The sequence below is a fragment of the Arvicanthis niloticus genome, chromosome 22 (assembly GCF_011762505.2).
Source record: "Arvicanthis niloticus isolate mArvNil1 chromosome 22, mArvNil1.pat.X, whole genome shotgun sequence".
In the NCBI taxonomy this organism is placed as follows: Eukaryota; Metazoa; Chordata; class Mammalia; order Rodentia; family Muridae; genus Arvicanthis; species Arvicanthis niloticus.
Genome location: NC_133429.1, coordinates 48291337 through 48308316, shown reverse-complemented (window position 1 = coordinate 48308316; position 16980 = coordinate 48291337). Strand labels below are relative to the sequence as shown.

The following is a 16980-nucleotide window of genomic DNA, read 5'->3' as shown; positions in this document are numbered from 1 at the left end:
ACCTTGATGATAATGGACTGAACCTCTGAACCTGTAAGCCAGCTCCAGTTAAATGTTGTCCTTATAAGACTAGCCTTGGTCATGGTGTCTGTTCACAACAGTAAAACCCTAAGACAACATCTAAAACAAAAAGTGTCTTGTAAAATTTTGCATTTTAGTTTTATCTCTTGGTTTGCACTTTTGCTTATCCATGTAGCCGAGTAATATTTCAAGTGGCACCTCAACCCTTTTCTAGGTGAGCTGGCAAGTTGTGTTGTCAGCTTGACACAGCTGGAATTATCTGAGAAGAGGGAACTCAGTTAAGGACATGCCTCCACCATATTGGTCTAGAGCCAAGTCTGTGGGCCCAGCCCACTGTGGGTGGTGCCACCTCTGGGAAGGTGGTCCTGGGTTGTATAAGAAAGCATGCCTTTAATCTCAGAACTCCGGAGGGAGATGCAGGTGGAGCTCTGTGAGTTTGAGACCAGCCTGGTCTACAAAGAGTTCTGGGCCAACCTGGTTGACTTAGAGCTTGTCTCAGAACAGAACAAGACAAAATAAAACAACAAGGGAGGGCTGAAGAGGTGTCTCAGCAGTTAAGAGCACTGACTGCTCCTCCAGAGGTCCTGAGTTCAATTCCCAGCAACCACATGGTGGCTCACAGACATCTGTAATGGGATCTGATGCCCTCTTCTGGTGTGCTTGAGGACAGCTACAATGTACTGATATAAATAAAATAAATCTAAAAAAACAAAACAAAGAAACAATAAAACAACAAGGGAAGTAGCTTAAGCAGGCTGCAGGCTGTGGGATCAGATCGGTAAGCAGTGTTCCTGCACAGTCAGTAAGCGGTGTTCTTCTGAGGTGTTGGCTTCCCTTCCTTCCTCACTTCAGACTTTCTTTGATGGTGGACAACACCCTGAGAGATGAAGTAAACCCCCCTCCCAAGGTTGTTTCTTGTCAGTGTTTGGTTACAGCAACTCAGAAACAAAGCAGAACAACAGGGTATGCTCTATGTCTGTCTAACTGCTTTTTCTAGAATTCCAAACAAACCAAGCTGGATTTTAATGGCTCAGATTCCACAAGTTCATTGTTCACTTTTCTAACAAAAAGCTTTTTTTTTTTTTTTTAAATTATAATGTTTTATGTGTATGAGTGTTTTGCCTGTACTGCTGCTCAGCGTGGTGGTTTGAATATGCTTAGCCCATGGGAAGGGGCCCTGTTAGGAGGTGTGGCCTTATTGGAGGAAGTGTATATAACCTTGTTAGAGGAAGTGTGTTATGTGGAGGTGGAGCTTTGAAGTCTTATGTATACACTCAGGTCTGGCCAGTGTGATCCAGACCCTCCTCCTGGCTGCAGTCAGATAAAGATGCAGAACTCTCGGCTCCTCCATCACCAAATCTGCCTGAATGCAGCCATGTTTCCCACCATGATGATAATGAACTGAACCTCTGAACCTGTAAGCCAGCCCCAATTAAATACTTTCCTTTGTAAGAGTTACCTTGCTCATGTTGTCTCTTCTTGGCAGTGAAACTCTAAGACACCCAGAGGTCAGAAGAGGCCATTGGGTCCCCTGGTGTAGGCCGCAGACCTGACTCGGCTGGTCAAGATGGCGATGTAGGCCACCGGCCCGATCCGGTTTGGTCTAGATGGCGCCGGCTTTCTGTATGATCTACTGGTAAACAAGTGCACTGCGCATGCGATCATTCTTGAGCCAACTCAGTTTTGGTGCCAACCCCTCCTGAGGGGGATACGCTAATGAGGCACTACAATTCCAACCAATCGCTCCTCCCGAGCAGGCTATGCAAATGAGACACTGCAATTTTGACCAATCGCGCACCTCCACGCACATTCCCCCCCTCCCCCTGCCCGCACTCGGGGTTCACTGCAAGAACGATGACTCGCTTCTACAATAAAGGCTGTTGAGAGGGATCTTTGCTGGTCGAGTGGGGCGCAACACCCTGGAGCTGGAGTTATGGATACAAGCTACTGTGTGGCTGCTGGAAACAACCCAGGTCCTCTGTGAGAGCAATTGCTTTCTACTGGGCCATCTCTCCATCCTTGTTCTAACTTGCCTTTGTTTATTTGTTTTAGATGTTGTCTTAGGGTTTTACTGTTGTGAACAGACACCATGACCAAGGCTAGTCTTACAGGAACAACATTTAATTGGGGCAGGTTCAGAGGTTCAGTCCATTATCATCAAGGTGGGAACATGGCAGCATCCAGGCAGGCATGGTGCAGGAGGAGCTGAGAGTTCAACATCTTCATCTGAAGGCTGCTAGCAGAATATTTGCTTCCAGGCAGCTAGGATGAGGGCCTTAAAGCCCACACCCACAGTGACACACCTACTCCAACAGGGCCACACCATCTAAAAGTGCCACTCCCTGGGCCAAGCATATACAAACCATCACATTCCATTCCCTGGTCCCCATAGGTTTGTTCAAACACATGAGTCTATGGGGCCATACCTAAACACAGCATAATGCAAAATACATTTAGTCCAACTTCCAAAGCCCCCATAGTCTATAGCAGTGTTAATATAGCAGTCTCTACAATGTTAAAAGTTCAAAGTCTCTTCTGACATTCATTTAGTCACTTAATTGTAATCCCCAAAGTGAGACAGGAGTTGGGCAAACTCCAACCTCACATCACCCAGCCTGGCCTTAACCTTGCTGTGTAGCTGAGGGTCACATTGAATTTCTGATCCTCCTGTCTTTACCTCCTGAGTGTTCCTGTTACAGGCACATTTTGCCACTGTCTGCTATGCCGTGCTGGGCATAGAACCCAGCCTTTCCTGCGTATCAGGCAAGCACTCTCTCAACTGAGTTACACCTTCAGCCTTCTTCTGTAGCTGGTGAAGTTAGTTTTGCTGAGCTCACTTCTACCTGCAAACTAGGGTTGATACATTTTGCAAGGTTGTAATAAGGACTGGAAATAATGTTCATAAGTGCAGCTCAATAATAAGAATCTAGTTTTTGGCTTATAGCTTTATTAGACTGTAAGTCCAGGTGCTCATATTTGTATAATATTTTCAAAGGAGTGAGTGCTCTCTGCTTCCCGTTCAACTCATGTTTACCGAGCACCGTGACCCCTAAGTGCTGTTTACAAGGCACCACACGCCTATTTTTTAGTTTTTTTTTTCTTAGCTATTTTTCTTACATAAAACATATGCCATGGTTCAACTTCAGAAAATTTCCCATTTGTCCTTGTTTTCTCAGACTCTACCATCCTGTCAGGCCTGTGGCCGCAGGTGTTCAGCAGTGTGAGCTGAGGTGAATAATTTAGTGAGAAAAGAAACACACTCATGCGCGCGGACACACACACACACACACACACCACACCACACCACACCACACACAAAGTAAAACCTGGAAGTCTGTCATGAGTGCACTAACACGGACAAAGTGCCTCGAATTGCAGATGGGCAGCATTAATGCTGAGTAAGCATGCCCAGGGGAATAAATAAACTTAATGTTATGCGAACTGAGGAAAAGGCCTTCAAGACAGACGTCATAGTGTGAGTTGAGAATATATATGTATATCCTGTAGAAGTGAGGTGTGTATCTGATTATGAGTTATTTCTGAGGGTTGATGAACGGGTCCCAAGGAGCCACATTTTGATGAGACCAACCAGTCTTTATTGTTTCCAAAGCGTTTCTGAAAACATTGCCTTCATTTCGGTCTGACTGGGTAGCGGCAATGAGAGAAACAGCAGAAGGATGGTTGAGGCGCAGAAGGCATCTTAGTGTCCAGCATCGGTTGGCCACGAGGCACCGCCCACCACGCCCCGCCCACAAACCACGCCCACTCAAGCCCCGCCCCGAGCTGCAAGTCGCGTCTCCTCGTGCGCCGGCGGCGGAAGTGGCTGCACCGGGTCGGCCAGGGCGAACCGGCAGGAGGAGGCTTTCGGGCTGCATGGCGGGAGCTCCGGCCGGCGGCGAGCCGGGCCCTGCGGCGGGCGAGCCACTGCTGCAGAGACCCGACTCCGGCCAGGGCTCGCCGGAGCCGCCGGCCCACGGGAAGCCCCAGCAGGGCTTCCTTTCCAGACTCTTCACCCGAAACCAGAGTTGTCCGCTCATGCTCCTGAAGACGCTGGAGACGAGTAGGAGCCGCGACCTAGAGGCTGGGGCCCGGGGTGGCACCGGACCCAGGGGCCAGGAAGGGCCAGAACCTCACTGATCCCGGGCTGCATTGCAGCCCCAGGGCTGCACGGGCGGGAGGGGGCGTGGGCCGGCTCCACTCTGGCTCGTGAAGGCTCGGGCTGGGAGTCTGTGGTTCTGGGTCACCCTCAGTAGTTTCTTACGTAAGTTATGCAGCTGCACAGGCTGTAGCGTACCGGTGAGAGCTGGAAAGAACTCCATTCATTAGTAAGGCAGTTTTACTTCTGGCTGGGCACCCCTTCCCTGGGGTGGGGGATTCTTCACTGCAGTAGGGACTGGGGAGAGTGATAGAATAGAAGCTTTTGAAAAGCCTTGTGTGTATGCACCTACGTGCATTTTTCTAGGGAGAAGTCCTAGCTTCCCCTTATTCTCGAGGCCCATGACATCTAAGAGGCTTATTATTGATTGCCACGGGTCAGGTAACCACACTGCTTCCCACGGAGCAATTTCTCTCCAGTCCAGAGACACTGCCTTGTTCCTCTGCGTCCGCATAGATCGCCGGTGTACTTCAAATGTATTTAGAAAATTAAAATCTAAAATTTAGATTTGAATGTATTTGTCCCTAATAATAGTTGCTATTTTGTAGCAGAATCTGTCATAATTCAATAGTCAACTGATCAAAGATTTTACTGTCTTCTTTTTAAAGTTTTTTTTTTATTTTTTTAAGTTACTTTATTTTTGTGTGTGATTATTTGGCCTGCATGTATGTCAGCTTACTATCTGCATTCCTGGTGTTCACGACTGTGAGCTGGGAACACAACCTGGGGCCTTGGCAAGAGCAACAAGTGCTACTAACCCCTGAGCCATCTTTTTAGCTCACCTACCCTCCTTTCCATCCTCCCTCCCTCCCTCCCTCCCTCTCTCCCTCCCTTTCTTTCTTCTTTTTTCCCTTTCCCCAGAGATGAGGGCTGAACCCAAGGCCTTGTGCTTACCAGGCAAGGCCCTACCACTGGGCTCAATCCCTGAGGCACCTTTTCTTCTCTCTTGTTGACCATAGACTCATACATTTCTGCTTGCCAGCCCTCACTGAGGAACTTTGATTGGCAGGTCCCATTGGAATGTGTACTCAGTGTGAGGCATGATGTTACCATGGAGAACAGTGTAGGCACTGCCTGCCTCCAATCTAGGTACTATGCTGGTTTGTTTTTCTAACCATGGCCCAGGATTCCCTGGTCTTCTAACACGTGCTGTCATGCGAAGTGTTTAGTCATTTAAGCAAAACCAACCTTTGGTGTAAAGATAACTTGTGGGGATCATTTTAGTATTTGTATTTGCGTTCTATTTCATTGAGACTTGATTGAATTGACAGTAATTTATGTGTTTTATACCCATTTTAGAAACTGGTTTAAGATAGTATTCGTGAGTTATTTTGTGATGCCTGCTATTTGGACGCTTTAATCGCTGCTCCATTTTCTCACTAGCATGCTTAATACCTTTGTAGATCCGTACGTCAGACTTCTACTTGATGCTATGAAACACTCGGGTTGGTAAGTCAATCTTCTTTTAAAAAGTCACTGTATATTCTAGGACCCCACCCCCACCCCCAACTAATAGCAGTGCTATTGTATGTGGGATTTCTCCATCAACAGTGGTGGGCTGCGTGCTCTCCACATGGCCTTGTTCACTCTGGCTGTCTTTTGTCCCAGCCCAGTCTCTGGCTCTGCTGTTCACTTTGAATCTTAGTAAAGGTGACAGTCTATCTTGTAAGCAGTTACCAAACTTGGCCTCTCCATTCCTCCACCCTCGGGCGTTGTGGTGAAGAAACCTTACTTGGACTAGTTAGTAGCTTCCAGACGTTAACTCAGAGAGGAAGTAACTTCTGATATCTGCTTCTTACCCCTCTGGCCCAAGAGTGGAACTCTCATATTTCCAGTGTGGTCCTAGTCAGGTGACCAGTTCCTTGCTGGATCCTGATGGAATCTGAGGTAGTATGGACTCTGAAGAGACAATCTCCTTTAGTCTAGAGATGAGACAGCTGAGTCCTCACCGAGTTACATGGTGGTGAGAGGGCTATACCGAGCTGTCCCGGGTGTCCTGGCAGGGGCTGCTCATGTCTCTGTGCTTTCCAGTGCTGTGAACAGAGAGAGACACTTTTCCTGTGAAGTCTGTGACGGAAGCGTCAGTGGAGGCTTTGATGCGTCTACGTCTCAGGTGCGTTTCTTTGCTGAGTTGTTCTCTTCCCCTTCCTCCCTTCCGATCTGCGCTGGGCACTTTTCACACGCCACGCATCCTATCTGGCCGTCTTTGTGTAGCACTTTTAAAGCGAGATCGGTCGTGGTCCTTGCTCTTAAGGGGTGCTGCTCTTCCAAAGGAGACGAGACACGGACTCGAACGGTGAGAAGTTTGAGGCAGGTTGGAGTGTTGTGCCGTGGTAACTTTCTGTTGCTGTAACAGGCAGTTGAGAGATTGAACTTATGTGGAGGCAAGAATTACTGTGGCTCATGGCTTCAGTCTGTGGTCACGTGATCCCCATTGCCTTTGTGGTGTGTGTCACAGGGGAACTATATATACTGACTGCAGTGTCACCCCCCCCCATATGCAATAATTAACTTCCTTCTACTGGGCCCCACTTAGTAGTGCCACAGGCTAACTGCTCCTTTGGGGCCGGAGGGGTTCTGAACACTGACTGCTTTCCCACAGGACGAGGTTCAGTTCTCAGCACCCACATGACAGTTCAGAACCACCAGAAAATCCAACACCCGCTTCTGGCCCCTGAATTAGAGTATGAGGTGGCAGGTGGATTGGGTGCCCTGACGAAGGTAGTTGAGGGTGGTGTACATAACTTTCCAGTTTGAATATATAGTTGACATTTAACCCCACTTAACTGCTTTCTGCTGGATAATTTTAATGAGTATTTGGTTATTCATAACTCTTGGCAATAATTATGGGTGAGCACTGTGGATTTTATAGTGAGACTTGAGTTGGAATCCTAGTCTGTCTGCTTACTCGCCTTGGGCTTGGGCAAGTTACATTTTCTTACTCTCAGAGTTTCCTCTCTGGTAGGTTGCTATCACAAGATTGACAACTCTCTATGGATCTTGATAAGGTTACCCACTCCTCTGACTTGGTAGAGGCCTTACCTAGCCTCCACACGGGTCTAACATGGACCTTACATGGGTCTTACATGGACCTTACTCGGGTCTTACATGGACCTTATACAGGTCTTACATGGACCTTACATGGGTCTTATATGGACCTTACATGGGTCTTACATGGACCTTACATGGGTCTTACATGGACCCCTGAACTCAGCCCCTAACACTCCATAATCCCTGCTTGGTGGCACATGTCTATGATCCCGGCACTCAGGTGGTAGAGCCTGAGGATCAGAAGTTCAAGGCCACCCTCAGCTACATAGAGAGTTTGAGGCCAGCTGGACTAGAGATCCTGTCTCAGGAAAAGAAACTAGAGTGAATATTTTGAACTCTCAACTCTGGGCAGTGTTAAACATAGTCATGCACTAGTCCGTCCTTTCTGAAATTGCAATTTTTATTATGAAGCCTTCCATTTACCCAGGGAATTACACTTTCAGTAACAGGGGAGCCTCTGTGTGTAGCTGCCACCCAGATCTGAGTAGTCCAGGGCTCTCAGTACTTCAGATAACTGTGGTTGCTCTCAGGACTTCAGATAACCGTGTGGTCATCTTGAATCACACCCTTACCCCTCTGTGGATGTTGTTCTTGCTTCTCTGAGTGCTTTTCCCACCCACACGCGCGTGTGTATCGTGTAGACGCCTTTTGCTACTCTGAGTTACCTGGACTGTGTTGTGAACACAATGTGTGAACACATTCTTTGTGGTTCTGTGAAATATAAAATCCTGCAGGAAGTGGTCCCCGTAAGTCAGTTGCCTGGCTCATCATGGTGAGTTTTTTCCATGCTACCGTGTGCACACCCTCTCTGGTTTACTTAACTTCACTTGTATGCATTCCACTGTTTGCATCCGAGCTCACCCTATCTGATACTGTTTCTGACCTTGGTATTGTGTGAGGTAATGCTGCAGATATTCTTGAACCTTCCCTCCTGGTGATATTTGCAAATGTCTTCATGATACAAGTCTGAGTAGAATCGCAGGGTCTTTGCATGCACGGAACAGTGGCTTAGAACCACAGGATGTTAGCGTGCATAGAACTTAGACACACAGGGTCTAAGACACTTTCTTGTTAAATACAGGGGTGTGTATACTGCAGGGCCCATGAACTACATTTTTAAAAAAAATTTTAAGATATATGTATTTATGTAGGATCAGGGTTAGGGTCATGGTCACGGTTAGGCTCTGGGTTAGGGTTAGAGGGGTTAGGGGTAGGGTCATGGTTAGGCTTAGGGCTTCTATCTAGTTTCTCTGAATGCATCTTTGGTCACTTCTCACTCATTCCTTTGGCTGTACTTTTAAGGGTAAACACAAAAGCATGCCCCTGCTTCAGCGTTCTCCTGGGAGGTTTCTCGATGCTGCAGAGTACACCAGGTCTATGTGGTGCGGCCTCAGCAGAGTCACCAGCCTGGCTCAGGCCTTCAGACCCCCTCGGCTTCTGCTCTTGGTCCAGCTCTCAGCTTCTCGTGCGTTCTCTTCCTCCGTCTCCTCTGCACATCTGGTCCTGTTCCCCTTTCCTTTGTTTACGTAGGGTCCGCTCTCTATTCTTAAGATAAATTTTTAATTTTTGATTTAAATAATTTTTTTTTGAGATTAGAGTCTCATTACATATTTTCCCTTTCCTCCCCCCCCCCCAGACCCTTTTATATGCTTCCCTCCCCTGTTATCTTTCAAATTTGATTTTTCCTTTTTATCTGCATGGTTGCTTTGATAGTGTGTCTGTGATCCATGTGTCTGTTGACCACAGAAGCCAGAAGAGGGCATCAGATCCCTTGGGACTGTAGTTACAGATTGTTGTGAGCTGCCATGTGAGTGCTGGAATTAACCTGGGGTCTTCTGGAGAACAGCCAGTGCCCTCAACCATTGAGCCAACTCTCCAGCCCTATTTGCTTATTTCTGAGACAGATTCTGTACCTCAGGCTGGCCTGAACTCAACGTAGAGTTGAGGATGACTATGAAACTCTGATTCTCCTGCTTCTACCTCCCCAGTGTGCCATGCCTGGCTGGAACAATTCTGGGAGACCGAACCCAGGGCTTGGACATTTCTGCTACAGAGAAGCCTGTGCTCTCCAGATCAGGCCTGGTGTTCCTGTACTTGCTCAGGACCACCACTGCATGTGTTAATAACCTTAATCACTTTGATGAATATGTATTAATTTCTCCATTAGTAGATTGTCAGTCGATTATTAGGTGTTAATGAATATTAGTCGAGTAACTTAATGTTGAATGGGTGTATATAAAGGGTCTGTACCTACCGGGTGTCAGGCATAAGGCAACTGTCATGATTAGGATCCTCATGTCTGCCTCGTCCTCGTGGGGTCCTGTGTAGCACGCCACTGGCCTTTGCTCTCCTTTCTGACATCTTGGGCATGGGGGTGGGGAGGGAGGGGTTTCCTGGGAACTTTGCCTCATTTTAGTTGGAGGGAACTGATGCTTCCACACTGTTTGCTCTGACACTTTCGGAGAAGCACTTTGCAAAGTCCCGGTTCTCCTTCTTATGGCTGAGGGGACTGAGGCACAGAGAGGCTAAGAAACTTGCTTGGGGACCTGGAGAGATGACTTCAGGACACTTAGTCCTCTTTCAGGGGACCAGAGTTTACATCTCAGCATGCCTGTTGTGTGGTTCATGCTTGCCAGTAACCTCGGCTCTGGGTTACAGCTCTGGAGCCTCTTCTGGTCCCTGTGGCTACCCACACTCATCTGTGTTTCTCCCTAACAGTTGAGAAAAAAAAAATGGATGGAAAACTGCCAGCTTGCTAAGTTAACAGGGCCCCAAACTGTGCTTTAAATATGTCTGTTTCTCCCCAAAGCCGGTCCTTAGAACTACAGTGCTACGGCATCTGAGGCAAACCGGTGTGGTCAGCTCAGGGAGTGTGATCATGTTCTTAACGGGGCTGCAGGCGTGGCCACCAGAAGTGGGACTTGAGGGAATGTGAGGGAGAAGCTTGAGTGGAGTCTTCCAGCGGGTGGCCATGCACGAGAGAAGAACGGCTGGTTTTAGAAATGAGCAAACTTCTCTTACTTTGGTGTTTCCTAGATTGTTTTGTGTGAGAATAATATCCGGAATCAGGCGCACATGGGCAGGGTCGTCACCCACGAGCTCATCCACGCATTTGACCATTGCCGGGCTCACGTCCAGTGGTTCACCAACATCAGACATCTGGCGTGCTCCGAGGTGAGTTTAGACATTTATTTTTCCCAGAACACTTGAGCTTTTTATTCAGATGCAACGTGTTTAAACATATTCCTTCCCTTGCACTTGTGACTTTAGCGTAGTCTCTTTGTAGAATTGCTATAAATGTCATCTTCAAGGAGCAATAGTAGTATTGACTCATTTAAATCATAATAAATCATAGTAAATACTTTCCCTGGGGTACACTTGAGAGCTAAATGCAAGGCTTGTATGGTGTTTTTTTTTTTTAATAAATGATTAACTGTTACTGTTTTGGGGTTTGAACCCAGGACCTTATGCTTGTCAGACACTGCTAACAGTACTGCATTCCCAGCCTTGGATTTGCTTTTGCAAAACTGGAGTAGAGCTGAGAGCCTAGTGCATGCTGGGTAGACTATCCACCTCTGTTCCATCCCCAGCCCCTCTGATTCTCCTTCACTCTCCACGACAGCCCGTGGAGGACGACAGTTATCTTTGTCTTCCGTATGTACAAAGTGAAACTCTAGTTTGGATTCTACAGTTACTTGTAGATCTTGGACTACCAGGCTTCTTAACTCGGCTGGTTGTTTTATACTCAAAGTCTTTGTTTGCCCTGTAGTAAAACATTTAGCCTCAGGAGCACAGTATAAAAAAGGTATTTATCATTAATGATTCTGGGTTGCTCTCAGAAGTCTGCATACTCCTAGCGGGACATTATGTAGTTAGTTCTTGATTTTCATTACTTGAGGAGCACATTATAATGGGTGATTGAGGAGTTAGCAAGTCTCAGGCATGTAGTTTACAATGTAGACTGTTTTCTCCTTCCCTTGACGTCAGGAGGTGCGTCCCACTGCGTCTAACTAAAACTCACCGTTTGGAGAGTAGGCTAAGCCTGACGTTTTAAATAGGCCTCTCTCCAGCGCTATCAGCTATGACCAGTGACAGTGTTAGTCAGTGCTCCGAGCGCCACAGAGGAGTGCACCTGTGTTCACGTGGAGCAACAAGGAGCAGAGCATTCTCTTGTCGGTGAATTACGAAAATGTGGCTTAAGGCTGTGCCATGTATGGGAGACAGTTCCAGAACTTTAAAAAAAAAAAAAAAAAACCTATTAACATCATAAATCAGATCTGGGCTGACTTCTGAGCTTTGTATGAGGTAATATCTTATTCACAGTCAGGGGCCTGAGGAGGCTCGTGGCTGAGGCTTAAGGTCTGAGAGCACCTGAGGTTTGGGCTGTGGCCAGGGTCACATGGTAGTTTCTTTGGAAGGATGTTTTCTTGAAGTCTTTTGGTAACGTCTAGAAGTGTCTGTATCCCCTAGAGATCATGACGTTTAACCAGGAGGTTCAACTCTGACCCTTTGTTCCAGAAGAAATTACTGCTGCTCTCAAGGCTCCAGGTGAAGTTTAGAAAATCCCCCTGTCCCCAGTGCCCCTAGTTTTCGTAGCACACTCTTGGGATTGTGCCCTTGCTAACAGATGCTTAAAAAAAAATTATCTAGAAGAAAGTGTCAGATAGACTTGGAGTCCCAGAAATACATGGTGATTTTCTATTCTTTCCCAGTTTTAAACGTTGGCTGGTGTGGAGAGACAGAGAGCCCCTTTGCTTCTCACTTGCGCTCTGTGTTTGTGACAGATTCGAGCCGCAAGCCTCAGTGGGGACTGCTCACTTGTGAACGAACTCCTCAGGCTGCACTTTGGATTAAAGCAACACCATCAGGTAAAAACGCCCCTGGAGTCACCCACCCCAAGAGTGTTGCGAGCAGGAGAAGGAAGTACACTCAGTATCAACAACTACCCACAGGAAGAGAAGACCAACGACGTACTGTCCATGTTGATGGAGATTAGTTCTGCTTCATAGTCATGGTCAGCCGTGTGGCTGCCTGAGAAGAGAGCCCTGCCCTTGGCTTTGTGTGTGTGTGAGAGTGCGCTGCATTCATGCATGGTGCCTGTGCAGGTCAGAAGAGTGCATCCAATCTCCCAGGAAGCAGAGTTACACATGGCTGTGAGCTTCCATGTGGGAGCTGGGAACCAAACCTGGGTCCTCTGCAAGAACAGTGGGTGCCCTTGACTGCTGAGCCATCTCTCCAGCTCCAACTCAGGAATGCATTTAAATGGGGAAAGATAGAAAATCCAAGAGAAATCATAGCCTGCCTTCCTTATGTCCTAATAGTCCTGTGGTTTTATATAACACACACACACACACACACACACACACACACACACACACACTGGACCCCTTGTCAACTTGACACACAATACTTTAAGACATAACCTTTCCATTTTTTTGGGTTCATCCCCAAGATCTCAGATTAATGAATATCCCAAAAAGACAACATATTACACACATTAAAAGTTGCACAGTCTTTACCAATTCAAATACTTTAAAAGTTCGGTCTTTGGTTGGACAGTGGCAGCTACACCTTTAATTCCAGCACTCAAGAAGTAGAAGCAGGCAGATCTCTGAGTTTGAGGCCAGCTTGGACTACAGAGTGAGTTCCAGGACAGCCAGGGCTATACAGGGAAACCCTGTCTTAAAAAAGAAAACCAAAAAAGTTTAGTTTGTGTAAAAGTTTAGTCTCTTTTAAAAATTCAGCCTTCCAACTGTGGGCTCCAACAAAATTAAAAAAACAAACAAACAAACAAAAAAATAAAACAAAAAAAAAAACTTTGTAAAGTTTTAAAGGAAAGAAACAGCACAGTCACAATCTGAAAAAAATCAAAACAAAACCCCAACAGTGTAAATAACTTAACATCCAATGTCTGGGACTCAGTCAAGATCTTCTGGCCTCCTCCAAAGGGCCCGAGTCATGTCTCCAGCCCTGTTCTGTGCAGCACACAGCTTGTCTTCTAGGCTCTGGCTGGCTCCACTCCACTGCTGGCATCTCTGAAATGCTGGGTCTTCTACTGCACCTGAGATACACTTTCACAGTAACCCCCTTGGGCTATCTTCATGGTTCAGAGTCTCAACTCAGTCCTGGGGATTCCACTGCCACTGAGACTTCATCTTCACAAGTCACCTCTCCTGGCCTCTCACAGTGCCAAGCCTCAGCTGCTCTTCATAACCCCTTCATGCTTTCAGGACCACCTGGGTGACTCTTACACATGACCAAGTCTGGCTGCCAGCACGAGATACAACATTGGCCACCTCTGCACACAGCTGACTCTGAGGAAACACTTTCCAGAAGATTTCGCCTCAGTGGTTCTGGTCTCTTGTTAATCACAGCTGACCAGAACCACAGACCTTTTTTTTTGTTTTTTGTTTTTTGTTTTTTGTTTTTTGAGACAGGGTTTCTCTGTGTAGCCCTGGCTGTCCTGGAACTCACTCTGTAGACCAGGCTGTCCTCGAACTCAGAAATCCACCTGCCTCTGCCTCCCAAGTGCTGGGATTAAAGGCGTGCGCCACCACCGCCCGGCAGAACCACAGACTCTTAAAATAGCAATGGTCCTGATAGTCTTTAAACTTCCCTCTGAGGTGTCACAGGCCAGGCCTCCCTCCATCTTCTGCACAGCTTTCAACATTGTTAACTTTCAGACTCCTACAGAACATTCCACTGAGTCCTCAACACTCAATGGCTTTTCTAGCCCAAAGTTCCAGAGTCTTCCACAGCCCTCCCCATAACAACATGGTCAGGTCAGTTACAGTGATACCCCGCTATTCTGGTATGAATTTGTTTGAGTTTGGATAGCTATTGATATGATGAAATACCATGCCCAAAAGCCAAGTTGGGGAGGAAAGGGTTTATTTGGCTTACACTTTCATATCTGTCGTCCATCACTGAAGGAAGTCAGGACAGATAGCCTGGAGGCAGGAGCTGATGCAGAGGCTTTTTGAGACAGGGTTTCTCTGTGTAGCCCTGGCTGTCCTGGAACTCGCTCTGTAGACCAGGCTGGCCTCGAACTCACAGAGATCCATCTGCCTCTGGCAAGGAGGAGTCAATACCAATTGTGGTCTGCCGTTGAGTCTTCTGAAGCTTTGACATCTGTATTTTTGGGGGAGTGGAACCAGCTTGAGTGACGAGGTGGGGGGTAAAACTAGGAAAACAGAATATTGTGATTATCATCAAAACTGCTGTTTATTTTCTATTTGTTCCTTTTTTGCCACTAGGTCTCTGTCGATGGTTTCCTTCTCCTGGGCCAGGCTTATCCTGTCCCAGCCTCAAGTTGGTGGGAATAGAGGAGAGTCTCCATACAGGCCTTTACTTTTACTTTTGAGTCAGTCTTGATGTGTAGCTAGGCTGGCCTGAAATTGGTCCTCATGCCTCCTGACATTAGGTTTATAGGCTTGGGTCACCATGGCTGCTTTTGATAATCTTTAATGGACAGTTCACATACCATTCCTTTGAATTTTAGTTTGGAGAAGAGATGATATTCTTTTGATTATTATCTTAGGGTTTTACTGCTGTGAACAGACACCATGACCAAGGCAAGTCTTATAAAAGACAACATTTAATTGGGGCTGGCTCACAGATTGAGAAGTTCAGTCCATTATCATCAAGGCAGGAACATGGCAGCGTCCAGGCAGGTGTAGGGCTGGAGGAGCTGAGAGGTCCACCTCTTGTTCCAAAGGCAGCTGGGATGACGGTATTAAAGCCCATGGCCACAGTGACACACTTCCTCCAACAAGGCCGCAATGCCAAATAGTACCACCACTCCCTGGGCCAAGCCTATTCCAACCACCACAGTTATCTTTAATGGATAAAATTCTTTTGAATTTTAGTTTGGAGAAGAGAGAAATAACTAAAAGCAGTGGACTTTTATTATTTTAAAGGCATTGGAATGGCAGGGCCTTACATTTCTTAAAACATGGACATTTTAGGATCAACAGATTCAAGATACTACAGAAGTTATCCTCATAGCAAAACTGAGACCTATGAAAGATTGTGTTTAATTTTTCTTTCTGCCTAAAAACAGAGGCACCTTTTAAGTTTGGGTGTCTGTGTGAATGGTTTCCTGTTGCCTCAGGATAAACAGTAAAAAGTTAATCTATGAGCAGTCAGCTGAAAAGTTATGAAAGAGGCGTGGAAGTGAAGTATATTTTATTTTTAGTTACATATATGTGTGACTGTGTGTGCATGTGAGTGTAGGTGCCTTTGGAGACCAGAAGAGGGCATCAGATCCCCAGAGCTGGAGTTACAGGTGTTTGTGAGCTGCCCACCATGGCTGTTGGGGATTAAACTCAGGTCCTTTGGAGCAGTGGGCAGCTCTCTTAACCACCGAGCCATCTCTCCAGCCCCTTGAAATGTGTTTTAAATTTAATTAAGCAAGATCAATCAGAACCTTGTCTCAGACGTTTTTTGTGATTTTGCAAAGTGGGAATTCATGTGTAGTAGACACTGCCTGGTGCGTCAGAGGATGGCATTGGTTATATCCTGAGAAAATAAGAAACGGAGGTCTTATTTATGTCTAAATAGGTTTAGAGTGAACCGACATGTTCCATGGTTAGAGAATTATATTTGTTAATTTTATTTTAATTTTTTAGAATGGCAGATATTAATAAAAGAACAGGAGGAGAAGTGAATCTTTATAACGTATTTTATATGCCTTAGTGTTTTGATGGCATGTCTGTCTGTGTGAAGGTGTCAGATTCCCTGGGACTGGAGTTACAGACAGTTGTGTGCTACCATGTCGGTGCTGGGAATTGAACCGGGGTCTTCTGGTAGAGGAGCTTCTATCAGATGAGCCATCTCCCCAGCCCTGAAGCCATTAATCTTAATTTAGTTTTGGTAACATGTGATGATATCTGTGATTAAATTTCACACCAAGTTACAACCATGTGCTTTCCGTCTCCGTAGACTTGCGTGCGGGACAGAGCTGTTCTCTCTATCCTGGCTGTCAGGAACATCAGCAGAGAAGAGGCCCAGAAGGCCGTGGACGAAGTCTTCCAGTCCTGTTTCAGTGACCGCGAGCCCTTCGGCAGGATCCCACATAACAAGACGTACGCCAGATACGCTCACAGGGACTTTCAGAACCGCGATCGCTACTACTCGAACATATGACGCCGGTGGCCGTCTGTCAGGACCGGGAGGGACCTGCGGTTCTCCGGCACAGAATGAATAACATGTAAACCGATCAGTTAGGTTCTACCATAAAATGCAGAACGTGCTGATTTTAGCGTAACAAAGAAATAAACGTGGCAGAGAGGAACCCTTTAAACTGCAAGGCAGAAATGGGGTCTTTGTAGCTGATCATTTAGTAAAAAATGGTAAATAAATTACATTTTTTTGTATTTTCTACAGTATGCTTATTTCTGGTACTTTTGTTCTCTTACGAGATTATTTTAAAATTTGGTGGTGACATCTGTGAAACAGGCACTTGTGTGATGGTGGGTGGTTGAAGTTAGTATTTACAGACAACGAAACAGTCAGGTCGTAGGACATTTGTTGAGATTTTGTCAGGGTCAAAATGTAAAGAATGAAAGTCGGGAGTAATTCACTCAAGGTCAAGGTCACTCAAGGTCAAGGTCATTCTCTCTGTCCTTTGTGTATGTATGGGGAATTTATGACTGAATTTCCTGGGGATAGTTCAATACTTATTTATTTTTCTTTTAGGTTTTACTTGTTTCTATCTTATGTATATACATGTTTTTCTGCCTGTATATGTG

At 46.3% G+C, this 16980-nt stretch overlaps 1 protein-coding gene across 4 annotated transcripts; it reads left to right on the top strand.

Moving 5' to 3' along the window:
* Nucleotides 1-3813: 3813 nt before the first annotated feature.
* Atp23 (ATP23 metallopeptidase and ATP synthase assembly factor homolog) lies at nt 3814-16617 on the top strand. Of its 4 annotated transcripts, XM_076920390.1 has the most exons (7): nt 3943-4081; nt 5187-5266; nt 5581-5626; nt 6209-6290; nt 10265-10402; nt 12013-12096; nt 16172-16617. In XM_076920390.1, the coding sequence occupies exons 3-7, from the start codon at nt 5610-5612 to the stop codon at nt 16373-16375; spliced, it is 525 nt and encodes a 174-aa protein (XP_076776505.1). In that variant the 5' UTR covers nt 3943-4081; nt 5187-5266; nt 5581-5609; the 3' UTR covers nt 16376-16617. The 4 variants fall into 4 exon arrangements, with proteins under 4 accessions (XP_076776504.1, XP_076776505.1, XP_076776506.1 ...); XM_076920389.1 differs by lacking the exon at nt 5187-5266 and having other exon boundaries at nt 3814-4081; XM_076920391.1 differs by lacking the exon at nt 6209-6290.
* The last annotated feature ends 363 nt before the right edge of the window (nt 16618-16980 follow it).

Coding starts and splice junctions, on each gene's coding strand:
- Atp23 (XM_076920389.1), top strand. CDS start 3,895: ATGGCGGGAGCTCCGGCCGGCGGCGAGCCGGGCCCTGCGGCGGGCGAG. Junction 10,403..12,012: donor GACATCTGGCGTGCTCCGAG/GTGAGTTTAGAC, acceptor TGTTTGTGACAG/ATTCGAGCCGCAAGCCTCAG. Junction 12,097..16,171: donor GATTAAAGCAACACCATCAG/GTAAAAACGCCC, acceptor CCGTCTCCGTAG/ACTTGCGTGCGGGACAGAGC.